Raw genomic sequence first — 20,339 nt, 5'->3', positions numbered from 1 at the left:
AACAAGACTGACTCTGAGGAGAGCATTTCCTGCCTGCCATGCATTTGAAGCAGATTTTTTGAAATCATCACATGAAAGCCTGCCCAGTGATGTGACCACAGCTTCCTTTTCTGAACTGTGTGCATCTAGTCTAATGACTTAATCTATCAGTAGCCCTGCCTTTGTAGAGGATTAGTGTGTCTCTACTCAGAATCTTTACAATTTGGTTTCACGCACTCTGATTTTCTCAGACTTAGTTTTAAAAGTCGTCACATAGCAGTGAGCTGTTATAATACTCTAAATCCCAAACATCATTTCACATGTGCTATTCCTTTAGCAGCATATAAAAAGCATGAAAAAAAGGCTAATGGGACAAGTCACATGAAAGGGGCTTACACAGGAGGGGTTCTGTATTGCTAATAAAGATGCTCATTAATTATCTTTACTGAGTGAATCAGCAAATGTAAAAAACCTTAAGTATATAAAACTTCTTGGGTTTTGGTGAAATGAAAGCAGAGTGATTACTGGTTTGAAAGTCATTATCAGCCAGGCAGATTCATAACTGCTGCAAGGTCTCATACGAGCTTCCTGTGGTGGAGCTGACCCTGGGAAAAGGTTATATGCAATCAAGGGGAGCTCCTGAACTGTCCCCCACCTCTTTCTTCTGTCCCAATGCAGTGTTAGTTGTCTTCCGGAACCCATGTGCTTCCTACAACCAACAGACAGAGAGTCAGGAAACTTCAGAATTATGCACGAAACTGCATCTGACTGGAGCCCTGAGCCTGCATCTCCATGGTCCATTTCCCCATACTGCAGTGATTTCTCATTATCTCTGCGTAGCTCTAGATCTGTCAAGACTATGTCACTCCAGTTTACATCGAACATGTAATAAGTTTGTGGCCTCAGAGAGGCATTCAGCCTGTCCTGAGTGTTCCTGGGGATCATCAGTAGAACAACAGTGGTCCACACATCCCCTCAGTCCCCAAGGGAGGACACACACAGGCTCCTGCTAGTGTCAGTAGACATCAGGTATGGAGGGTCCCTGAGGGGTCTCAATCCATCCTCCTCCCTGCTCTACATTGCTGTAACACCCAGCTTGCCTGGCTGCTCCTCTCTGAAAACATTTCTTCGTGCTGCCATTACCTTTTTCTAAAGGGAACTCAAAAGTACTGCTTTTGCATAAATGAAGATAAGTAACTGTCACCTTAAATAGGGTCAGGGGAAAAACCAGACGTGTGAAAGGCAATGTAATCACATATAAGATGCTGGAAACAAGTCATGGAAGAGGGATGGGAATGCACAATAAGTGCAGGACCTGAAATCATGGGGCGAGGAAACATGCAGAGGAATGAAATTTAGTTCAGAACAGAGTTATCTCATTAGGGATGTTTCAGGAGACACAGCAGTACTGAACAGTGAATGTAGCTCAGGAAAGGTATTTTCATGGCAGAATGGTTTAATCTAGTGAGGAAATACATGTGAAAATAAATTTTGTGAGGGCTGAGTATGCACTGTGGAGACGAAAAATTAATATTTCTGACTAGAAATCTTGGAAACGTGGGATAGAGAAGAAGCAAGACATTATTTCCTCACCTTCCCATCACTGCATCACTTTCTCAAAACTACTACTTCAGCTCCAACAACTACTTCAGATCCATTCCTTTTACTGCCTTGTCAATGCACCTCCTTTATTGGTTTTGTTTTTTGGTTTTTTTGCCTTTTTTTCCACTCACATTATATGTAAGAACAATTGAAAATATGGAAAGCTGCATGGAAGGAAGGAGAGTAAACACAGATATACAGCTGTCTGAATTAGGAAGATTGGTTGCTGAGGTCTTTTGTCATTAAGGTTTAATAAGGTTGCAGTCTGGCCTGCAGATGAGTGGAAAAGGTCCTGATGAACTGCCTGTGGCCCCCAGATTTCTATTCTCTGTGACAGAGAAACTGGAGTCCTCTAAGCAGTTGTTAAGACCAAACTACCTTTTCCTGATGATGTTTGTAAATTTGCAGTTTACAGATGGGTAGTGTAAGGTAAAAGCAGAACAAGAGGAAAAGGTGGTTCTATATTTCTTTCCCTTCTATTAGTTTCTCTGTCCCCCTGTTCCTGTGGGTCACTAGCATGCCACACTAGAGGACGGACATGACACTGTCATCAAAACAACTTCTGAGATAATTAGCTGAAGCTCTACGGAGTCTTTACAGAATACACTGCATCCTTGCAGTCTACAGTGGTGGAGACAGGCAGTGGTTTTTCCTTCTGTCATGGCATTAGCAAAAGGAGGGTTAGAAGACTTCTAAGATTACTGAGCAAATCCATTGGCACTTTCTTCCTAACTTAAACCACAGGCTGAAATGTCTGTTAATACAGAAGTCTCTAATTTTAATTTATCTATTCTTAAATCTTCCATGGTTTTTCCTTTGCTTCGGCCTCCACAAAATGACCGTAGGACTGATCTTTAAAGGATTATGGGGCAGATTTATGAAGCTTTTGGAGTTTATGTTTCTAACTGAAACAGAATAATTTCATTATTTTTCACTTGCTTCGTCACTTCATTTGGCAACCTTCCTTGTTTGCTCTCTAAATCAACAGCACAGACTGTAGGAACAGAGCTCTCGTTGACATGGATCAGAAAACTTTCTGAATAGTTCTCCCAATTGTCTTGATAATTTTTAAATGCTCATTTTTAATTTCAGTTTTTAATTTTTTTTTTAGAACAAGCAGTTTCTATTAGGATTGAAGTTTTTCCCACACAACACTGCCAGTACTCCAGATGAATTTTTTTCCCCACATTTTCTGGATACATATTTTTATTTATGTCTGTGACCCTGTTGTCCTGGTGCTCAGGATTAATTGCAGAATTCAGAGCACTGATAAGAGAATAAATACAATATGGATTTAATAATGCCATCTTCTTGGTTAAGGCCAATTCATAATGCACTTCACAGATGCTACATATTGACAGAAATGCAGGCAATTAAGAGTGTCCAAGTTCTTGGGAAGAAAATTAATGGTTTACCACTGTCTCAATCCCACAATATATTAACTCTTTTAGTCATTTGAAACTATTTGCCCTGAATATAGCACAAACAGGTAGCAGTACCATTTAGATGCTGGGGTTTTTTCCCTCTGAAGAATTAATTATGTTACAAGAACAGTTTACCACATGAAATTATATACAGATGTTGCACTAGACAGATGTGAATTTCACTTAAAACCCCTGTCTAATTATGAGGCTCAAAAGGTAGGCTAAATTCTTACTTTATTCTCTTAATTCACTTTTGTTTCAGCGATTTTTTGTAATATGAGAGATCCTCTTACCAGTGGCAAGCAGATGTCCCAGCTTGAAAAAAGCACTCTTTTGTTTCAGCGATTTTTTGTAATATGAGAGATCCTCTTACCCAGTGGCAAGCAGATGTCCCAGCTGGACAAAAGCACTTCTTGTTCAACCTGTATGATTTTATCAGCTGATTTCATCATAGATGCTGAAAATGGATTGAAGCAAAAAGGCACTATTTACACAATGAATGTGTAAAAGGATGTCTGTTTATGTGTTTTCCATCCCATAGCTCTTTCTTTGTGAAATTGCCACCTGTCAGATGGCTGGACATGCTCAATGAGATGAAATTTGGCAACAGTGGACATCGCAATTTTTGACAGATGAAGTTATTTCCATTTCATTATCTGCTCTGAGAGCCAGGGCTATGCAGTTTAGTCATTCTTTGTACACACAAAGGAGGTGTTCTTGTGGGATCTTCTGGTAAACATACACACTAATAAAATGATGTGCTCTTTGAGTATGTTTGCAAGCAGAAAAACCCCTAGGAAGTGTGCATGCCTCTCCTCTATTTCAGGATCAGAGTCTTAGGAGTAGAAGTGGCATAAGTGTCTAACCCAGGGTACACTATCTTTCTGTCTGCTGCATTAATGCAAATCTGGCAGTGTCTGACTCAACAGTTCATAGCTACCAATAAATCTCTCAGAGTATGAAGTCTGATGAAATTGTGATTTATTATGGAAACTTCTGTCAGTATTGTAATATATTCAGGGTAAATATTTATGGTTGGACATTTTGGATGCCTCTCTTTACTCCATTCATCTCTTCTAAAACAAGCCTTTAGCCAATCTCTGCTTCAAAACTTTGGGGTTTTAAAGTCATCTTTGCCCAATTTCTAATAGAGTAAATCTCTGAAAGGGGGACACCATTTTTCAAAGGGTGGTTTCACGGTTGTTCCTTGTATGTTCTCACAGAGAAACTTGTAAAGGAATAGTCTCAACTGTGAGTCAAATTCAGTCTTTTAAAGTAGTTGTTAAATATGTAGATTTCTTAGAAATGGGGATAAGACGTTTCCTTTATCCATCTCCCTTTTTGGCCCTAGTCACCCTAAGTGTGAGCATGAAATAACTATTAAGTCATTTAACATTGTACTAGCCACTGGCTGATCACAGAGACCTGCTTTCCAGGGGCAATCCTCAGCAGGAGATGGATGTCTTTACAAAAGAGCTGATGATGAAAAGCTCCTGTAGATTCATTGCTACACCCCAGTAAGACATTAGGATTTGATGAAATGAAGCTGGCTCTAGTGCTCCTGAGAGCCAGCTCTTACATCTCAGCATCAGTGTTTACAGCCAGTGCTGCCTCAGGAAATGCTCCATCAGCACTAAGCATCCTTAGCTTGGACTCTATTGAATATTTTCATTCTCTGTCACAGGCAGAGCTCAAGGCATTGAGAATAGCACCAGAAGAAGAGATGTAGCTCAAACACTGTCATGCAGTACTCCATCACCTCTGCCCTTCTGGCTATCAGGATGGTGTAACAGGCACATCTTTGTGACTGACATATCACATCCTGGTAAATTCACGTCAGTCTTCTTACTTTAAGAGCATGAGTGAAGTTTTCCTTTTTGGCTGCTTCGCTTATGCAGGCAGAAGAACAAGCTTAGGAGCAGAGTCACAGTATGGGCTTTCACCACCAGGATTCCTCACAGACTTTGGTATCTACTTCAGGATGGGCTCAGGTCCAGCTATCTTGTTACTATTTGGTTGCTGCCTGTCTTCAAATTCATGTGTGATTGTTGCAAGCAGGAAACCTGGTGAGGGCTGAATGAACCATCAGTGTTCAGGGAAGCAGTTTATGCTTTCCCTGGTTTCCTCAGAGGTGGCACAGAAGTTGCTGCGGGCACCCTCTTCAATCATCTCAATTCTTCTGCAGCACTTCTGTAAACTGGTAGGTGCCTGGGTGAGTTTATAGGCTTCTAGAGGAAAGCACTAGAAGCCACTGGCAGAAGTGCTGTTCAAAACTGATAGCCCAGTACATGCCCTTATTGTTGAACCTAAACTTCTGCAGGCTGCCTCTTGCAATTTCCTCTCCTCTCTCCAGCTGGAGATACTCACACCATCGTAACATCCACTCTTCTCTGCTCCTATGCTATCTTGCCTTCTCTTCCTGCACCATCTTTCCCTAAACCACCAACATCTGTCTTACCACATCCTTGTCTTTTGCATCCTTTCTTGTTTCCATTCCCATCTTTTCTTTTATCTTCTTCCTTTATCTTTTGCTTTTTCACATGGCATGCAATAAAGCCTCAGTGCTTGTCCCCAAAACAGGTGATCATTCATCCTCAGAGACAAAAAAAAAATCCATCAAAACTCCCCAAAAGCTCGTACACATTTTCTGCATATAAGTGACCTTTCTATCCTGGCTTTTCACATGCCTTCCCATTAACTAGAAGTAAACCCAGATTGTGTATTGCTGTGTCATGTTAGGAGTCCAGAGGTAGCACTATGAGAACATTGCAATTAATGTATTTCTAATTTCTCTCAATTTCTGCACAGCAGCCTACAGGCTGAATTTTTGTGTCAATGTGCTGTGACCTGTAACATGGATTTTCTTGGAGTTTACCTCTATCTGCAAGATGAAACGTGTTTATATATAAGTTCCATACTGACATTACAATATTACTTCATATCTATGAACTTGTCCTGTGATGAATCTGATTTTATTATCTGGTGTCACTTAATGCTATGCAACTGACTTAAAATACATGATTGAGGAAAACAACCCCTCACAATCAAGTTTTAGTACTGTAGTACAGAATAGTAAAAAAAAACCAAACAAACAAACAAACAAAAAAAAAAAAACCACAAACAAACAAACAAAAAAACCACCAACAAAATTTAAAAAAACAAAACAAAACAAAACCAAAAAACAGAACAAAAAAACCCCAAAAAACCACCAAACCAGTAACAGCAGGCAAAACATACGTGGAGGGGGGAAATGGAAAGATGAGAGTCAAGACCAGGACAGCAGGAACAATTAGTGGCAACATCAAAGATGGATAGGAGGTAATGATCAGTTTGTAATGCTTAGTCTGTGTCAAAGACAAATCCTTTACAGGCAACCAGGTGTTTCCTCATCCACTGCAGGAAGCAGCTACTGAAACTTGTTAGGAAATGACAGTGACTTATAGTAGCGTCTGTAGGAGCAGAACAAAGAAAGGCTTTTGGCATCCGAACCTACAGCGCAAAAGAACATCAGTAAATATTGTGCCTGTGGTACGGGCCAGAAAACAAATGCATCCACATCCCCACAACAGACTGATAAACCACTCACCCTGCTCCTGCCTCAGTGGCAATGCCAGTGCCTGCACACTCGGCTCAGTCAGGAGTGCCAAGAGCCACATAATTCTGGGATCTGCTGATGCCAGCTTGTGAGCATAAGGATTGTGGAGATGCAGCCCTGGAAAAAGAGGTAGTTGGCTTGTTAGCCTATGTAAAATGATGTATGTGGAAGATAAAATTTTGGCAGGTATGGATTTAGGGTTTGATTTCTGTTGTGCTACATGCAGTTTACACAGCTCTCAATCAAGTAGGATTTTTGTGACTTCTGTGGTAATGCAGATTAGGGAGCTGCTTCTGTTTTTTTCATTCTGGCCTTATAAATGGAGAAATGCATTTTCTCCGGACAGTGTGAGAGCAGAGAGTGGTGCACATTTGTGTGGAGACAGAGAAAGAAAGCAGAAGGGTATACTTTCTGATTTATGGCAGAGGAGGTTTTGGCAGATGAAAAAGATTGTAATAAAATTTTGACCTTTTTGACTTACTTTTTAATTGACTTCTGTGGCAGAGCTAAACACATTCTGAACTGCCTTACCTCAGAGACCAAATAGTCATTTTCTTTTGTGGACAGAAAAGATTCAGGATTTAAGCCTGTCAAAGGTCTGGAAAAATGGAGTTCTGCTTTGCACAAGAAGAGGAAACCTGTTTTGTGCTAGTAGTTAAGTTCATAGAACAACATAATAGCATAATAGATCTGCTGATATCTTTTGTATTAGATCCATATATCTGTGAGGGGTTTTATAGGATTTTATAATCAGAAGCTGTTGGGCACTTTTTTTTTTTTTTCCAGCAGTCTAATTTAGGTCTATCAGAAGAGATTTGTCTGTTTGTTTTCTTTTCGGATAATGCATTCAGCTTCCATGTGCATCATGTTTGTGTGATGTCTACAAACATCAGATTTCATTTCCTAGTAATAAAAAGGGAACACATTAGTTTAGTGCTATTGACAGCAATTTTAGGCTGTGCTAGGCACAGAGGGTGACTAGAAACACTTGATGCTCGCAGCTGGTTTTCACAGGTAGAAAACACTTCAAAAAATTAGGATTTAATAATGCAAAATATGTTCTTAATGTAGTTGGCCTTTTTTTTTTCCCCTTTAAACAAAGTGCACACACCATTTTAGTTATTCCTTTAAAAATGGGAGACTGATAATGAAAACACAGATTAAAAAATGACAATTTTTAATGCTAAAACCCAGTGTTTCTCAAATGGAAACATGGCAGTTCCCTCTGAGTTGGAGTTTCCTGTTTGTGTTGCAACGTGCAGTGCCTCCTTCTGTACACATATTTCTTCTTCTGGTCACATTCACAAATGTATCTAATCCCATTAAGGAGCCCCACTCAGGTACTACTGTGATTCCACAGTGATATTTTAATAGAGAGCAAGCTTCTGTTACAGTGAATTGTTCTACCACTCCTAGTGTTGCACAGTGTCACAGAAGCAGCATCAGAAAGGCCTGAGGATACTATTTTTCCTGTTTGTGTTTTCTGTAATGCAGAAATGCAATTTAGTTATCATCCTTGCTGCCCATCTTGTTCTTGTATTTTGTCTGTTTATTGCTCCAATAAAGCTCATTATCCTAATGGCCAATGATAAATTATCTTGTTCAGAGACTATCTGATTTCCATATCTGCAGGGTTTAGCAAATAATTTCATAAAATATTATTAATCTTCTACCAAAAAAAATTGTTTTAATCCTGGAGTCAATTAAAAACTCATATTAGTAGGGTTATCCTTGGTTTTAAACGCAATTGAGGATAGATTTTATGTTAAAAAACCAAACAAACAGAAGGAAAAGACAAGGCCAGCTTCTGTATTCTGAGCTTAAATATGTATAGATCTATTCTTGCTCAGTGCATGTATTTCAGTCCTGGTCTGCAGCATCTTCAGGAATTTCTCTCATTAGTAATGGAACTCCAGATTTTTCCTGCTGTCAAACATTACCCAGTATTGCTTATGAAAGAAGATCTGGCTGGTTTTACATTTCATACAAACATCTGGAGTAATGCTATGCATGATACGGAATAAAAAGCAAAATACACACTATCTGAAGTTACCCTATCATGTCAGAATTACTTAAGCTTTGCTATGTTACCTTATTCCATGAGGTTTAAAAAAAAATCTTCTAGGAATCAAAAAATAAATATTTACTGTTTGGATGGAATGCAAACTTTTTTTTTTTCTATGCCCTTCAAGTCTTATACTTTTCTACTACTTCTTGTGGACATTTATGGTGCTTTGCTAGCCCTTGGAGTAGAGATTTATTATTTCAAATCCCAGAAAATGCCTCTGTTTTCTTCTTACAGTATTGGCAGAAGTGTTACCTTCTGTAAAAACCATAAGATAATCAGCATCTAATGAAACTAGTTTCTATTTCCAGTTCACTTTCTGTTGAAATAAAGTGTTTTTCATCTTTCTTTCCAATAGTAATTAGGTCAGAAGGAGAGTTAGAACGGGATATCCTTGTATTTTTCACTTATATAATGGTATCAGCCTAGTTTTTTGCATCATTTCTCCATATATATATATATATATATATCAGTTATAGAATTTAGAATTCTTGGATGAAAATTAACTTCTTCCACACTCATGAATGCATTCCACAAAAGCCTATTTTCCAGTACCTAAGAATACATTCTATAGCAGTACTAAAGACCTTTTCTGTATTTGTAGGTAGAACATAGCCCTCTTAATGCTGGTAGAGCATGGCACTGCATATAAATTACTCTCCCTTTTTGTAAAACAAGTTTGTTTTCAGTGTACCCATTTAAGATTTGCTGCCTCTCATCTAAAGAGATGTGTTTGGTTCATAACAAGGGAGCTGCTTGTGATTAAGCATTTAAAGTATTACCATTTATTTCTCTGTTTTAAGTATGCAGATGGTGTCCCCCCTCTTGCCTTCCCCCTGCCTTTTTTTTGCACTTCAACTTCCTTCATTTCTAGGGTATGGAATTCCTTTGCTATATTGCAGCCTTTGCATTTTTCTTGTAATATAAAGCTACTGATATATTTAATATTTAATATCTCCTAGAAGGTAGATGTTGAAATATTTGCCTAGACATATTCTAGTTCTAGTCTAAGATTTGGAGGGAGAATGGGTGCCATGCTTATTACTGTTGTTATAGGAGAGCTGCTTGTTATCTTCTATTTGAGGTCAGACTAACAGGTGCCTTGAAACCCTTTCTTTTCCTACAGAATCTGTTTGACCAGTTGCAGCTGACAAGTTGTGTTTCCAACTGCAGATCTTAAGTTTAGCCTTGATTAAATCTCTCCCTTTTCTAATTAAGAAAATGTCTTCTTTTTAAGATTGCCACAAAGTTCTGTCATCTAGTTCCCAAGGACTTTCCTTAGTGCCCTGTGCCTCTGCATTTCTCACAACTTCCCTGGAGACTAGAAAATGGAGAAGGTCCATACCTTTGTGGCATTGTCACTGCTTTTTGCCACTCTCTGTGGTACCTGCAGGGCCTCTCTTCTGCTCACTCAATTCCTCCACTTCCAAAACCATCCTGAATCATCTTGGCAACATAGAGTTTCTTCAAAGAATGTTTCAGATGACCTCAAAAATAGGACATAGTGCAATGGAGGGGGTTAAAACAGACAAATAAGAGTTCTTTACCCTTCTGATTTGGAAGGAAAGTTTACTTCTCATTCCAGATGGAACAGTTTATTTCTGGGAGCAGGACTTAAAAAACAGGATGACAAAGAATTTAATATCACCAGAAATAAGTCTGTCCACATTGTCATTAACTATCATCACCTCTTCTCTAATGTCAGATACTGTGGAAGACACCAACAGGTTACCATCAGAAACTCTCTCTTGTTATGCTGTTCTTATTTAATTATCCATTCCTGTGCAAAACTGGGCAACAAATGGAACTCAGCCTTAGGAGGGGTTGGCAACTGCTTAGTCGGAGTACAGACACTTTAATGAACTAACAAAAAAGTAGGTTGTAGGGTAGGAATCGATATTTTGCACTCAAACTAAATGACCTGGGAGGCAGAAGAAACAAGTAAGTCATGACTTTTTGGTATTTGAGGTCCTTAATTAGGCATATACTAACAGTTAGGAGGTGGCTCCTCTCAATGGGATGTGAGGCACCTCAACCTATTAACTCTGTACATGAATGTTTAAAGGACATTAAAGGAGTTTTGCCAGTGTTTTTCATTCAACTGTTATCCAAATGAGCAAAGCAGGTTGAAGAATGTGTGAAGTGATTAATTACACTAATTAAAAACACTTTATTTACACTTACTCTATAATTTATCATTACTACTTTTGTCAGTTGATCGAAGGTGAGTGAAGTGTTGTTTATAATTGGTATGGGAGCTAATTAAATGGTCGTTCAAGCACGTTTTGGTCTATTTCCTTTGTCAATTAGAACTGGCATCGTAATAGATGACCGACCAAATGGAGATGTATAGCACAATAGTAGTGCTACACTTTACTACTTACTTGGAGAAGCAAATGGGAAGCCAACTGACTTTAAATCTCAAGAAGAAAAAACCCTTCTCCTTTCACTTGCCTGCTATTTTTGATTGTAACTTCATATGAAAAACTCAGGTAACAAACATGCAATTACCTCACAGAGGGTGACTAGGTAGATGTTTCTGTTGTTTGTACTGTAATTATTTTAGCCAATTTAGAGGTAATTATTGCATAGATTTGGAATACTGAATTAATCATACCATTATTTTGCAATAATATAGCTCTATATGTAACTTGTCATTATCTGATATTTATTTTATAATGGAAAAACTACCAGATAACATATTATTGAATACTTGTTCCACACTAAATACTGTTGTATAGTGTAATACATTAATCCTGATTCGTAAATCAGCCTTTTTATTTGGTTTGTTTGTTTGTTTTGGAGAGTTACCATACTATTTCTATAGTATTATCTTGAATTGTTAGATACTGTGAAGCTAAAATGTTTGAAGTATTCCCTAAGATACTGTGGTCTAAGGATTAGGAAACGGAAGAAACTTTCCAGATGTTTGACAGGCAGACACTAGGGATAGATATGTCAGTGATATCCCCAAGAGAGGAATTTCTGTTGTTTCTTTTTGGGTGTTCCTCCTTTACAAGAAACCCACATTCATCTGACTACTTAGCTTTGTGACACAGCAATGGTGCTACAATGTGACACAAAAACTATAAAGATCGCTGAGTATGTAATAAAATTAATCCACACTCCTGCAATCTTAACTTGCTCTCCTGTAGTTTAAATAGTATCACAAATACTGATTGTACTTAAATCTTATCAGACTTTCCCTTGGGAAGCTGTCCTTAAGAAAAAAGGGGTCCTGCTAGGCTGGACACACTTTAAAAAGGAAATCTTAATGGCACAGGATTGCCATCCTTATATGCCAAAAGATGAGCTGATGGGGAAGAAGACCAGCCTGGCTGAAGAGGGAGGAGTTCTTTTGCAGGAACTCAGGGGAAAAAGGAGAGTTTATGACCTTTGGAAGAAGGGGTAGGCAACTCAGGAAGACTACAAAGATGTCAATTGATCATGCAGAGAGAAAATGAGAAAGGCAAAAGCACACTAGAACTCAATCTGTTAACTGCTGTGAAAGATAATAAAATGTGTTTATATAAATACATTAACAACAAAAGGAGGGCCAAGGAAAATCTCCATCCATTATTGGATTTCCCAGGAGGGGGAACATTGCCAATGCCATTATTGGTTTTGGGCAGGAGGAGGAACAAGGCTGAGGTATGGTTCTTCGCCTGAGTCTTTATCAGAAAGACCAGTTATCCTCAGAATAACCAGACCCCTGAGCTGGTAGACAGACGTGGGGAGCAGAATAGACCTCTTGCAATGCAGGAAGAAGTTGTGAGTGACCTATTCTGCCACTTAGACACTCACTCACAAGTCTATATGGGGCAGGATGGGATTCACCAGAGGGTGCGGAGGGAGTCGGCTCACCAAGTCATTCTCCATCATTTATCTTCAGTTATCATGATGGTTAACCAGGGAGGTCCCAGATAACAGGAGGCTGGCAGATGTGATGCCTGTCTACAAGAAGTGTTGGAAGGAGGAACTACAGGGCTGTCAGCCCAGCCTTGGTGATGAGGAAGATTATGGAACAGATTATCCTGAGTGTGATCACATGGCACATACTGGACAATCAGGGGATCAGACCCAGCCACAACAGCTTTAGGAAAGGCAAGTCCTCTTCACCAACCTGATCTCCTTCTATGACCAGGTGACCTGCCTTGATTGTGAGGGAAAGACTGTGGATTTAATCTATCTGGACTTCAGTAAAGCTTTTGATACTCTCTCCCACAGCATTCTCCTGGAAAAACTGGCAGCCTATGGCTTGGACTTGGGTTAAAAATTGGAATGGTAGCCAGACCCAAAGAGTAGTGGTAAATGTTGCTGCATTCCGTTGGTGGCCAGTCAGTTGTGGCCAGAATTGGAGCCAGTCCTATTTAATATCTTTATCAACAGTCTGGACAAGGGGATGGAGTGCACTCTGAGCAAGTTCATGGTTGACAACAAGTTGGGCAGGAGTGTCAATCTGCTAGAGAGTAGGCAGGCTCTGCAGGGAGATCTGGGCAGGCAGGATCAATGGGCCAAGGCCAGCTGCATGAGGTTCAACAAGGTGAAGTGCCAGGTCCTGCACTTTGGCCACAACAGCCTCATGCACCTCTACAGGCTGGGGGAAGAGTGGCTGGAAAGCTGCCCAGTGGAAAAGGACGTGGTGGGGCTGGTTGACAGCTGGCTGAGCATGATCTTGGAGTGCGTCCAGGTGGCCAATGGCATCCTGGCCTGGACCAGCAATAGTGTGGCCAGCCGGACCAGGGCAGTGATCATCACCCTGTACTCAGCACTGGTGAGGCCACACCTCAAATCCTGTGTCCAGTTTGGGATCTCTCAATGCAAGAAAGACATTGAGGTGCTGGAGCATGTCCAGAGAAGGGCAGCAGAGCTGGTGAAGAGTCTGGAGCACAAATCTTATGAGGAGCAGCTGAGGGAGCTGGGGTTGTTTAGCCTGGAGGAAGAGAGACTCAAGGGAGACCTCATTGCTCTCTACAATTGCCAGAAAGGAGACTGTAGCCAGGTGGAGGTTGGTCCCTTCTCCCAGGCAACCACCAACAGGACAAGAGGAAATGGGCTCAAGCTGCACCAGGTGATGTTCAGGTTGGGCATCAGGAAGAATTTTTTTCACTGAAGGGGTGGTTAAGCATTGGAAGAAGATTCCCAGGGAGGTGGTGGAGTCATGGTCCCTGGAAGTGTTCAAGAAATGACTGGAAGTGGCACTTAGTGCTGTGCTTTTGTTGATAAGGTGGTGTTCAGTCAAAGGTTGGACTCAATGATCCTGAAGGTCTTTTTCAACCTTAACAATTCTATGATTCCATCATGTGTTTGTTTTTAAAACTTCACTCGTGATCTGGTAGCATTAGAAATATTACAAATTTAATAGGATGAGCTTTATTGCCCCCCATCTCTAAACAGTGTCAGTGTAATGAATCAGTCTCTCAGGACTTAGAAAATTGCTTATCTTCTGACAGTGGTAAGCTCCTTGGAGCACAAGTTCCTACTGGCTTTCTTATATGAGATACTCTTCTGCTTATGAACACCATGGGCTATGATTCAGTGGAGCTCTGCTACTTTTATGGTCACTAGACAAGTTCTTGCTCTCAGGTGGAAGGGAAGAAAACATTTAATGACTCACCAGCTCTGACTCCCAAACCAGATTCCTGTCTTTTCAACTACTGTTGGTGCTGATGTCTGTTTTTTGTAATCTCAAATGAAGCTTCACTCAGCATTAATGACTTTTCATTAAATCAAAATTCATTGTGCTGATGCACTTTTGTCTTTGTTGGTTTTGGTTTGATTTTTTTTTTTTTAGATAGAACAGTATAAGCAGGTACTGGGAAGTATCTTAGTATTTTGTTGTTCTGCCATTTAAAATATTTTTGCTTGCAAACATTTGCCATTCAAGAACAATTTATTTAAAACATAAATTAAAAACTTAAATTTTTATGTTGTGACTTTGTTTCCTTGGTTTGATTTTTGTTTTTTTAACCCTGAATTACATAATAAGGAAGAGGACATGGTCTGAAGAGAGCAGAGATGACAAGCAAAATATTTTATTTTCAAAGAAAATATTGCTCTTGAAAATTAAAAAGAAAAATGTTTTCATAATTTCATTTTTTTCCTCACTTTTGACCCAGTCATGAATTATAATAGTATCCTGGGTTCTTTGCATCACTTTGCTTCCCGTAATCAACTCCTACTGTGAGGTCCTTGAATTAATAATAGTCTCATCATTTAAGACCACTCACTTCCTTAGTTTGGTTTTTAAATAGCTACTCTGCACTTTATTGCAGCATTGTACATTGTATTTTCAGAAGGAAAAGCAGAGGTCCCTGCAGGAATCCTGCCAGTGCAGATCCCTGTCCCTCACAGGCCAGGGGGCACAGCTCAGCCCCAGCTGCACCGTGGGGCTCACCGTGCAACCCTGGCCTCCTGCTTCCCCCACCAGCTCCCCCTTGGCAGAAGCAGGAAGATGCTGTGGAAGCTCTCCTGTGCTGTGGTTTGTCCGGAGCCTGGAGCTTACCAGTTTACACTGATGGCCACATGCAGTGTTCTCAGTGCCAAGAACCAGGCTGGTCAGTGCAATGTCAGACTGTTTTGTCAAATGCAGAGTGGCAGGAAGATAGCAAGTGTGGGCTTCAGTGCTGCTCTCTTTAGTAAGAGAGCACTGCCTCTGCTCCTCTTCCCCATTTGGCTTGAAGTGTGCAAGGTACTCTCAGGTCCTCCACATCTCTTAAAACTAGTAAGTTTTGAAATACAAAAAATAATAGCTGTGTAATAACCAGCAAAACTGGCAGTAAGAGGGGTAGATAATATTAACTAAGGGAAAGGGCTTCACAGAATGCCCCCTCTCCTCACTGTCTGAATGGGGGAGTTATTTTCCTCTAACCCTGTCAATGCCTGCCAGCACCTGGGCTTCCAAACCACAGAAGAAATTTCTGTTTCCCTTCTCTGATCCTAGAAAAGTCCTCTGCTCTCCATCACCTCTGAAGTTTCTTTGTGGGTTGGCTCCCTGATGTAAGCATATCCTCCGTCTACATCTGTTCACTTCTTGCCTGGTCTTCTCTGTGCTTCAGCAGCTGTCCCCCACTTATGTGCACTTTGTGTCCCAAGCAAGACACCACCCTCTCCCTCTCCTTCCAGCTCCTTTCTGAGCTGGGTTACAGAGGCCAAGGTGAGCAAGGTAGGGAGACTTGCACATTGCTCTGCTCAAGAATAAGAGGAAGAGGAAGGTATTGTCTGCAGTATCGGTTCTCCAAACTGGAGACAAGTTAAAGAGTTGATTGTTCTACCCTGCTCCATCATTTGAAGTCAGTCCATAGAGGTGTCTCTTGCAGTTATGATGGCTCTGATTCAGTTTCCTGAATTTTCACTCTTACCTCTACTATTTTAATAAAGGAGGAGAGTGGCACAAACTGAATCAGTGAAAAATTGATACTGGTACTATCAACCCTGAATAATCCAACATCAATATTCTTTCACAAGGAATTTTATTTTTTTAATGTGGTGGTGAAAGCATAAGGGAGAACAGGTATTTATATCTTCCCCATAGCCTCAAATAGAAACCAAACAGTACAAAATTTTAAAGCAATATTACAGATCATCGATATCTGCTACACTAAATCTTATGAAGCCCAAAGTGTTTGTTTTAAATTGAACAATTGCAGTAATTATGTCTCATTAAGGGAACAAGTAAGACTGAATTGTGCTAGCAGTTAACTAGTGATTTCCAGTGCATAGCTAAAAATTGAGAATTTCCAGCTGCCTTAACTCTTCTGAAAGCAAATGAAAAACAGTTGGATGAACAGAGTTTAAATTCTAGCCTGGAAGAAATGATAGATTATTGTCAAGAGCCATCAGTGTACAGGACACAAACAAACTTCTCTTCTGAGTGAACTGCAGGCTCTTTAGAAGGTTTGGTTTTACCTTCAGATTGAAATCTCAAGAATGTTAATGAGAAAAGCAATCCATCTTTTCCCTATCAGACAAGGCAGGACTGCTTGTAATCCCTGAAAAACGAACTTGTGTTTTTTCATGGTCACTTTGATTGATCTCAAATGTATCTTCTAGTTGGTATGCTTGATTTAGGGCTTTGCTATTTACAGGTGAGCAACCACTACTCTATTCTACACTTGCTTGGGCTTATTTAAAATTCTAGGCTTACTTAAAATATATATCTGTCTCTCTGAAATTACTTTGTAATTATTGAAATGTATGTTCATTTTAATTGTTCATTACTGCTTGTTAAAGTAAAAAATAAAAACTGCTAAACAAAAGCAATATTTTAGTGAACTTCAAACTATGTGTGCCAAACTTTTTACACACTTTTTTTCAAGGGGTTGGATAAGTGTCTTTAAGTGCATGAAAGTGTTTAAACTAAATGGTGCAGGGAACCCATGTATGTGTTTCTAGCTGGCAATGTAAATCCCCTAGTGAGCCACAGTAATATGAAAGCAGCACTTGAAAGCCAGATGCAATGAAAATTTAAACATATTGCATTCATAGCATGTGATAGTTTAATCATTATTTAAGCTTTAGAAATGTCACAGCATAATTACTTTCAGAATGAGTACAAACACTTTCATGCACAAAAATTGCTTTCTTCTTGCAACTTTTGTTTCTCATGGGAAACTTATGCCTTTGTGAAATTTCTGAACTTGATCTTGTTCATCACTTGATCACAGAAAAATTCTCAGTAAAAATTCAAAATCAAAAAGATTGAAATAAACCCTACAGATCTTTTTAGAACTAAGAATGTATTTTCTTTATGCTCTTAAAAAAAAATCTGTGAAAGTATTTCTTTCATTAAAGAATAAATTTTGCAACAAAACCAGTTAAATGGAAAATGCTACACAAACCCTATTTGCAGAGCCAGGGAATGGAAAGTACCAAAGGCTGGATTTATAAGCACACATAGAGGATTAAATTCAGCTCTCCTATGGATGTGATACATTTTTACTGCCCTCACAGCATACATAGAGCTCTACCTTCTTCTGTACTTGTAAGGAAAATACAGGGACCAGAACTCATGTTCTAAATTTGCCCAGTATCACGAATGTTCTGATGAATGCTGTTGATTTTGCAGTATAAATTATGTTGATATGTAAAATAGTGTCAAAATCCCAGTCTACATTTAGATGCAAATACTTCCTCTTTACATAGCCTACTACGATTTGTTTATAATATGAGCAGTTTAGGTTGGATTTGGAAAATAGCAGTTATAATGGTTCTGCCATTTCTGAGAAATTGGCTAGAGGAAAAAATACTCTCTGTGTAATTCGGGGGTGGGGTTGTTTGCACGTTTTCTAAGTGGAAATCTTTTTGGAACAGCTTTACATCCTCATAGCAAAGATTTGAAGGTCATGAAAACTGCCTTTGTATCAGGAATGTACTGAAAGTTATTTCTGGTAAATTCATTGGAATTTTTCCATTGTGAGTCTGTTTAAAACTGAATTTACCACATGTTCTGTAGGAGCAAAATCACTGTAATCATTTCACATCTCCTAAGGCTTATGTCACCTTCTGTGCTTTTGTGAGCTTGTTAGTGCTAACCAGAAGATGAACCTGTCATCCCTGTGGAGCCACAGAGTGTGCTACACATGACAGCTGTTGGGTTGAAGGTAACCTATGCAATGGCCAAGGTATAACCCTTTTTCCTCCTCTTGTATTTCACCTCCTGACCCAGACACTGAAAGAGACTAGTATCAGTGAAGAGAGAGAGAGGATTAAGTGTGTATTCATTAATGTAGCTCTGTGTATCATAGAATCATAGAATGACAGAATGGCTTGGGTCAGAAAGAATCTTTAGGATCATCTAGTTCCAACCCCCCAGCTGTGGATTGGGATATCTTCATCTACACCGGGCTGCTCAGGACTCCATCCCATGTGGTCTTGAACACTTCCAGGGATGGGTTATCCACATCTTCTTTGGACAACTTGTGCCATTGCCTTACCACCACAGGGAATAATTTCTTCCTAACAGCTAATCTAAAGCTACTCTGTCACAGTGAAGCCATTGTGATGCCACTACATGCCCTTATAAAAAGTCTCTCTCTGTCTTTCTTGTATGTTCCCTTCAGGTGCTGGAAGGCCACAGTTAGGTCACCCTAAAGCCTTTACTTTTCCAGACTGAACAATCCCAATTCTCTTAGCCTTTCATCACAGGAGAGGTGCTCCATCTAACTTAGTGGCTCTCCTCTGGACTTGCTCCAACAAATGCTCTTCCTATGCAGGGATCTCAGAGCTGGATGCAACACTGCAAGTGGGGGTCTAAGCAGAGCAGAGCAGAGGGACAGAATCCCCTCCCTCACCCTGCTGCCCACACTGCTTTGGATGCAGCCCAGAACATGGTTGGCTCTCTGGGCTGTCAGTGCCCATGGCTGGGTCATGTCCAGCCATTCCAGCACCCCCAAGTCCTTCTGGACAGGGCTGCTCTGGATCTGTTCATCCCCCAGCCTGGGTTGATACCAGGGTTTACCCTGATCCAGGAGTAGCACCTTGCACTCGGTCTTGTTAAACCTCGTGAGATTCCCATGCACCCACTTCTCAAGCTTGTCCAGGTCCCTCTGGATGCAATCCCATCCTTCAGGTGTGGCAACTGCACCACTCAGCTTGGTGTCATCTGCAAATTTGCTGCAGGTGCACTTGATTCCTTTGTGGAAAAATTGGGAAATTTGCTATGTGCATGTAGTAAGCTAAATCACTTGTACGTGAACCTAATGAAGATTAGAACATGTTTTAGTTTCACAGAACTACTAAATAACTGTGGAAAGTGTTCATGGTCCTGACATGCCCTTCAGTCTGGCAGCCCCGGTTCGCTGCCTGTACGTGGCTCTCCTGTTATGCAGTGCTGTAGTGGGGAAGATAAGATAGCTGAAAAACAGTCGTCAAAGATTCACTGAGATCAGGGTGTGTCCTGCATGATGAGAAAAGCAATTAAAATTTTAAAGGCTGTCATCCATCCCTACAGGCACCAAAGTATTACATCACTCTGTGTACAGGACAGTGGCAGTAATCAATAGATCTAATGTGCTGGGGGCTCAGGGAGGGACAAGTTAGCATTTCCCAGGCAGAATGACTGGATATAATTAAGAGAAATAAACAAAGCTTATCCTTAGGGGGAAAAAACCCTCATCGACTATTCTGAGTTGAAAAGCAGGAGTTCTCTACCAAATAGTATGGTTAGATTTGTTCAGGCATAGAATTTCTTCACCAGGCAAAATGATACATTTCTTGCAAAGACAGCAGTTTGGTCTGTTGCTTGAACATGATGACTGAGTGGTAAGGAAACAAGGTAATGCATGTATTTTTATTACTGAAAAGTCAAATTCTGAAAATCTGAAGGAGATACATCTGATAATTTCAAGACTCACTTGACAGATAATACAGGTGTGCTCTTTTACTGAGGCTTTCTGACTGCTCTCAAATCCTGTCCCCACAGGGCCCAGCCTCCTCTCCCAGAGCGCACTCCAGCTCAATTCCAAACCTGAAGGATCCTTCCAGTACTCAGCCAGCTACCACAGCAACCAGACCCTCGCCCTGGGCGAAACTGCATCTGCCCAGCTCCCGTCCCGCAGCAGTCAGGCCAGAGGTGCCATCCAGAGCTACAGCCAGGTATGTGTCCTAAGCAATCGTGGTCTCTCACACCTGAAATTGTGTGGAACTGCCAGCAAAGAGCTGTTCAGTGCTTCCC

The 20,339-nt window shown here is 40.3% G+C and overlaps 1 protein-coding gene across 1 annotated transcript in view; it reads left to right on the top strand.

Annotated features, from left to right (window-relative positions):
• CTNND2 (catenin delta 2) overlaps positions 1-20,339 on the top strand; it is a 518,515-nt gene that overhangs the window by 219,171 nt on the left and 279,005 nt on the right. The window contains exon 5 of the mRNA XM_041411749.1: positions 20,088-20,264. Within this exon, the coding sequence (XP_041267683.1) occupies positions 20,088-20,264 (177 nt within the window). The remainder of the gene's footprint in view (positions 1-20,087; positions 20,265-20,339) is intronic.

This window comes from Onychostruthus taczanowskii, unplaced genomic scaffold, assembly GCF_017590055.1.
Source record: "Onychostruthus taczanowskii isolate IOZ18803 unplaced genomic scaffold, ASM1759005v1 scaffold37, whole genome shotgun sequence".
Taxonomy (NCBI): Eukaryota; Metazoa; Chordata; class Aves; order Passeriformes; family Passeridae; genus Onychostruthus; species Onychostruthus taczanowskii.
The sequence above is the reverse complement of the archived record's forward strand: the minus strand, read 5'-3'. Positions and strand labels throughout refer to the sequence as shown.